Source organism: Anneissia japonica, unplaced genomic scaffold (genome assembly GCF_011630105.1).
Source record: "Anneissia japonica isolate Jap-2015-1 unplaced genomic scaffold, ASM1163010v1 scaffold4988_len2956909_cov206, whole genome shotgun sequence".
NCBI classification, from domain to species: Eukaryota; Metazoa; Echinodermata; class Crinoidea; order Comatulida; family Comatulidae; genus Anneissia; species Anneissia japonica.
The window spans coordinates 133,452-138,542 of NW_022696345.1; the positions used below are offsets into that span (position 1 = coordinate 133,452).

At 32.0% G+C, this 5,091-nt stretch overlaps 2 protein-coding genes across 2 annotated transcripts in view; one reads left to right on the top strand and one right to left on the bottom strand.

Moving 5' to 3' along the window:
* The window catches only part of LOC117101771, a 12,545-nt gene extending 10,477 nt beyond the window's left edge, over positions 1 to 2,068 (top strand). Inside the window, exons 8-9 of the transcript XR_004444322.1 lie at positions 801 to 1,001; positions 1,517 to 2,068. The gene's annotated coding sequence lies outside the window, so the exon portion shown is untranslated. The remainder of the gene's footprint in view (positions 1 to 800; positions 1,002 to 1,516) is intronic.
* Positions 1 to 4,592, bottom strand: part of LOC117101770 (beta-mannosidase-like) — a gene marked incomplete in the record, with an annotated part of 18,069 nt that extends 13,477 nt beyond the window's left edge. The window contains 6 exon segments of the mRNA XM_033241827.1: positions 201 to 271; positions 788 to 990; positions 2,060 to 2,208; positions 2,702 to 2,848; positions 3,962 to 4,082; positions 4,459 to 4,592. Coding sequence (XP_033097718.1) covers positions 201 to 271; positions 788 to 990; positions 2,060 to 2,208; positions 2,702 to 2,848; positions 3,962 to 4,079 — 688 coding nt within the window.
* Between the last annotated feature and the right edge of the window lie 499 nt (positions 4,593 to 5,091).

Here is a 5,091-nt window from a genome sequence, read left to right on the forward strand (position 1 = left end):
AATTTTACAGCTCCCTGAAAATACTGTAGGCCTGGCTAAAGCCAACTCACTATGAATACACAGTGGATGCTTAGCACACTGTAACTAGGTCTGTATGACATCACAACATAGATAACACATGGCAATAACAAATATCATCTAGGCCAGCTTGCTGGGAACATCAGGAAATGTTCCAAACAACGTTAGGCCTACAGACGTACTTGAGGAAATTGGGATTGCTACGACGTCCCTTATGGCAGCCGCCTGGAACAGTTCGATGCTAATATTTCTCCTGTTAATAAAAAATATAATACTTTTAAATCTTGCAGATGTTATCTGCAAGGTGTTTATTATACAGACATGTTGAAAGATATACAAAATGATCTAGGAAAAATATACAAAAAACAATGTTCAAAACAAGCATTATTTTGCAAATTAGGTAAAAATCAAAAAGTCCTTCTAAAATACTATGAGAAGCAAAGATACAGAAATTTAAAAAAAAAGGGAAGATGCCTTGTCTTAAAATAATAACCTGATAGAGCACTAATATTTCAACACCAAACATCAACAAAAAAACATTAAAACAAACAGCAGATATATACTGTAAATAATTGATGCCTATAATTTTAATATTGGTAAAAACAACATTAGAGTGGAGTTCAAACTTGGTGGTTAATTACAATAATATATATATAGTTTTTTTAATTGATTAATAAATCATAGATAATAAGCAATCATTTTGATTATAATTAGTATTTCTGTGTCTATGGAGGGGCTATTAATCAAAATCCACTTTCTTTTAACTTACCAAATACCCACAGGTGCAAATGCTGGTCCCCAGTCCCAGCTGAACGAACACTGTTCCTTGCGGATGTAGTTGGGATGACAAAAGCCTTGATACTCTGGTGGATTGCAGTCCGGTGGTACGTCATATTTCTGGTGTGCTGCTGCCTGTTTTGATGCATACGACACCGGTGACTCAAATTTGATTTTGATCGTGTTATTTCCAGGCTAGTTAAAGGGTGAGTAGAATATATAAAACCATATACAGCATTGTAAATATATCATTTAATTATATAACGAAATCTATTGATTTCTGTTTTATTCAATTCACAACAAATCTTGATAAAGGTATACTGTGTGACCTCGAATGGACCTTGTCAAAGTGTCAATCAAACTTAACAATTGACCAATCAGAAGAGGGCTAGGAATATGCAAGTCACACAAGCACACGTGTTGCCCAATAAACAGTGTTTGTGTTATGTTTTTACACTGTTATTTTGTGGGATCTTAACAAAAATATACAGGGGCAAAGAAGTTGTAGTGTTTTATCTCAACATGTTTAAATCTTGTATGTGGGAGGTAAAGAACTTCCTTTATCTGACTATTATCTAAATTTACTTCCAGCAGCAAACAGATTTGTTAATTGCAGGATGGGAATAAAGTACTTTCTAAATTGAGTCTAAAAGATCTATACTGGAAACAGCAGTTAAAAGACTTCAGCATGTTTTAATAGTAAGATGTTTTCACACTGCAGGAATGGTATGGTCCCAAATAATCAATAAACACTACTATACGTATTTTTAAGAAGACATCAGCATGAAATGAACATGTTTACATCGCTGGAATAGTGAATTCCTAATTGATCAATGGTCAATGGTTGTGCACGTGTATAGTGCATTACAATCATCTCTATGATGACTAATCTGTTTGAAAATCCTGGCTACGGCACTGCATATAACTTAATTGCTAATAGTTCATATACTGTATCATATCGTTCAAATTAAATTATTAACATTTCATAGACATTTTCATATTTAGGATTCTCACATTGGGTCTTCGCAGTTCTCCATAAATTTTAATCACTCTAATTAGGTTTTATGTGTAAAATTTTTTATGTATACAAAACGTATAAATGTGTGACTAAAAAAATGTTATAAAATAAGATCATTTGTTAAAATTAGGCTTGGAAATTGTATTGACATTGAAGTGTCTGAGAAAATGACATTTTGATTGTTTCCAAATATTTATTTTTTTAATTATGTACTTATATAAATTTATGAAATTAAAAGTTTCTCACATTCACATATTTCTTGATGTTGTAAATGTATCGAAGAAACATATTGTCAGATTTGCCAACACACTGCCCATTAATGTACACACTTGAAACTGTGTCCAAGCCATCACACACCAACAGAACAGTCGACAATGAGCCTGTACCACCTGATACTGCAAACAAGAATAAATGTAATGTATTTAATTTTAACAAATAGTTGATGTAGAATTTTGTTGTTTTTAACTATCAATAATGCTTTAGTTTATTCTAATTTCTAGGCTGTTTCAAAAGAAAGTGCACTTTATATATAAAAACAAAATTTGTAAAAATATTTTCATAACTTGCATAAATGTAAACTAATTGTGGGTCAATATATGCCCATGACTGGTTCAACTTGCCCTGAGTCAGGTTCAACCACTTGACCCAAAGAATTTGACCTAGTTCAATTCGCAATGTTTTTCGAAATATTATTCTTTATATTGATAATAGTTTGGTTCTGTCAGTAAAAACTTTAAAAAAAGTAATACTAAAATGCCACAGTCTTTCCTATGTATCACTAGAAATCCCATAAACAGTGCATAACACTTAAACCTATAAATGTTTTTCTAAATGAGAAAATTAACAATATAATTAAATATGTTGAGAATATAAAAATTAAACACTTACTTTCAAATGTGCGACTAAAAGTCCAGTTTGTGTACACAATCCATCTGTACTCAAGGTCATTGAACCTAAAGTAGGGGTCACCGATGATGCCCTTTGACATCAATGCTGTGTGAACACTGCCAGGAATCACTGCTGTCACTGATATTGCTTCAGGTATAAAATAGAATTGATGTTAGGGTGAGACTTTTTTATTCCTTGTTTCGCGTACTTATTTTTTTAAAGATTATTGAAGGAGGGCGGAATAAAAATAAAAATAAAAGTTTTCTTATTTAGCAAAGAGTTTTGCCAACATCATCCAGATGGAGGAGAAAATAAAATTTTATTGGTGAATGTAAAATAGGGTGGTTAAATGCTTCAAATTTATATAATTAGGAAAGAATATACATATCATATCTTTGGAGATTTCAAGGCAGCGGAGGGTGTAATAAAAATAAAGAAACTTTTATTTTTTTTCTGCAATTTCCACTTTTTTGTGGCAGCTGCTGCGCTAATTGGCCAAAAATAAAATTTTTGTTTTTATTCGAAATCATCAATATTTGCAGTCGGCGGGTTTACTAAACAAGGTATAAAAGAAGTCTCCCCTTATGTTTGTACTACAAATATTTTCATTATATTGCAAACCAAACATAACTTTCAGGTCAGTATTTTAGATTTACAGTGGCAATGATTTTATTTTCTAGTGTTTTCCTAGGAATAGTTGTTAATCATTAAGATTTCAATTCTGAATTACTTGAAATTATTTGTTTTTATTATTATTTTTTTTAATTCTATTTATTATCAATCTTCGAGCCTGCCTTCTTATAATACATTTGATAATTTACATTTACGTTTACTTTTAAGAACTTTGTTTAATTGCATCATAGTTTTATTCAGATGCCCTTGACTTAAAGGAGATACTTCATCGTTTACAGAACTTACGAAGCCTAGGGCCTCTGCACATCAGTCTTGTGTATTTGTTTTTATAGGAAGTAGTGCATTAGCAGTGCTGGCTCCAGAAAGTTGCCGACAGGGGTCCAACAAATAAGACAGTCTGACTAACAATCCGCCTAGAGCCTTCGGTCAGGGTCCCAGACTAAATCCCATGTGAGAGTCCAGTCAACTGGGTCGGGGGAAAGATAGTTTAAGAAACTATTAATCACAATAACTATGGTTAGATTGGTAAATTATATATTTAATCCAATGACCTCGATTTGCATCCCGACGACAGTGGTTCATGTTTGTCTGAAGGGGAATTTTCCCACTACATTACCACAAACTTACTGCCATTTTCGTCTTCTAAAATCCATTTTCCATTCAAGTCTATTTTCACCTCACCGACAGTGTACATGATAAGCGTACTGTACACTAACACGTGACAACAATAAACAGGTGACGTCATCCTCTAAAAATAGATATGGATAAAATGATATTTATTGATAAGCATAGATGTAACCCATAGATAGTTCTACAAATAAATATAAAGTATATAATAATATAATGTAATTGTTAGGCCTATTTCTCTGACGGTAAATACGATGAATAACCAATACGATAGCCGCCAGGAGTACATAGTCTCACTGGATAAATCACGTGCGATCAAAGGGGATGTCCCTACACCTCGTACAATCACACTGAAGTGTGAGACGCACCTGACTCGCATTCTACCACCAAGCAAGACAAATAAATAGGGGTTTCTCATCCTACCAAATGGCCTCACCGTAACCGCGTTAACGTAGATGAATACGTGGCCTAATTTTATTAACCTTTTAACTACTTACATCAGGATAAATTAACAATAATTCTCGAGTTCACCGAGGTCTTAGGAAGGTAGGCCAACTCGTGCAATTAAAAGGTTACACACCGGTAACAATAAAAACGACAACCCTCGATGGATGGATTGATTGATAATATGACGAACTTATTAAGAAATGCGCCCTCAAACACATTACAAGTTTCGTTCTTTATAGATTCTTATGGATCATTAAATACTTATATTTATTTCATAATGTGAATTCAGTAACTTGTTAACATTTCCTTCCTATTAACTATTACCAATTATATTTTTAGTCTATGATTGTGAATTCTAAATTAAGGATGAAATGAATGAAAAAAGTATATAAGTTTAAGAGACACAATATTTATTGATTGTTTACATTTTTTAAACATACTTTGCAAACACACATCAGACTTACACAATACCTCCGAGTTTAGAAATAACCAATTTTTTTTAATTTTAATCATGTCACTATGTAATGTACTGTAGTAGTATTAGCAGCAACCATATATACCGTAAGCCTATATAATATATATATATATATATATATATACATATATACATATATGCATATATATACACATAAATATTTATACATATATACATATATATATATATATATATATATATAATAAAC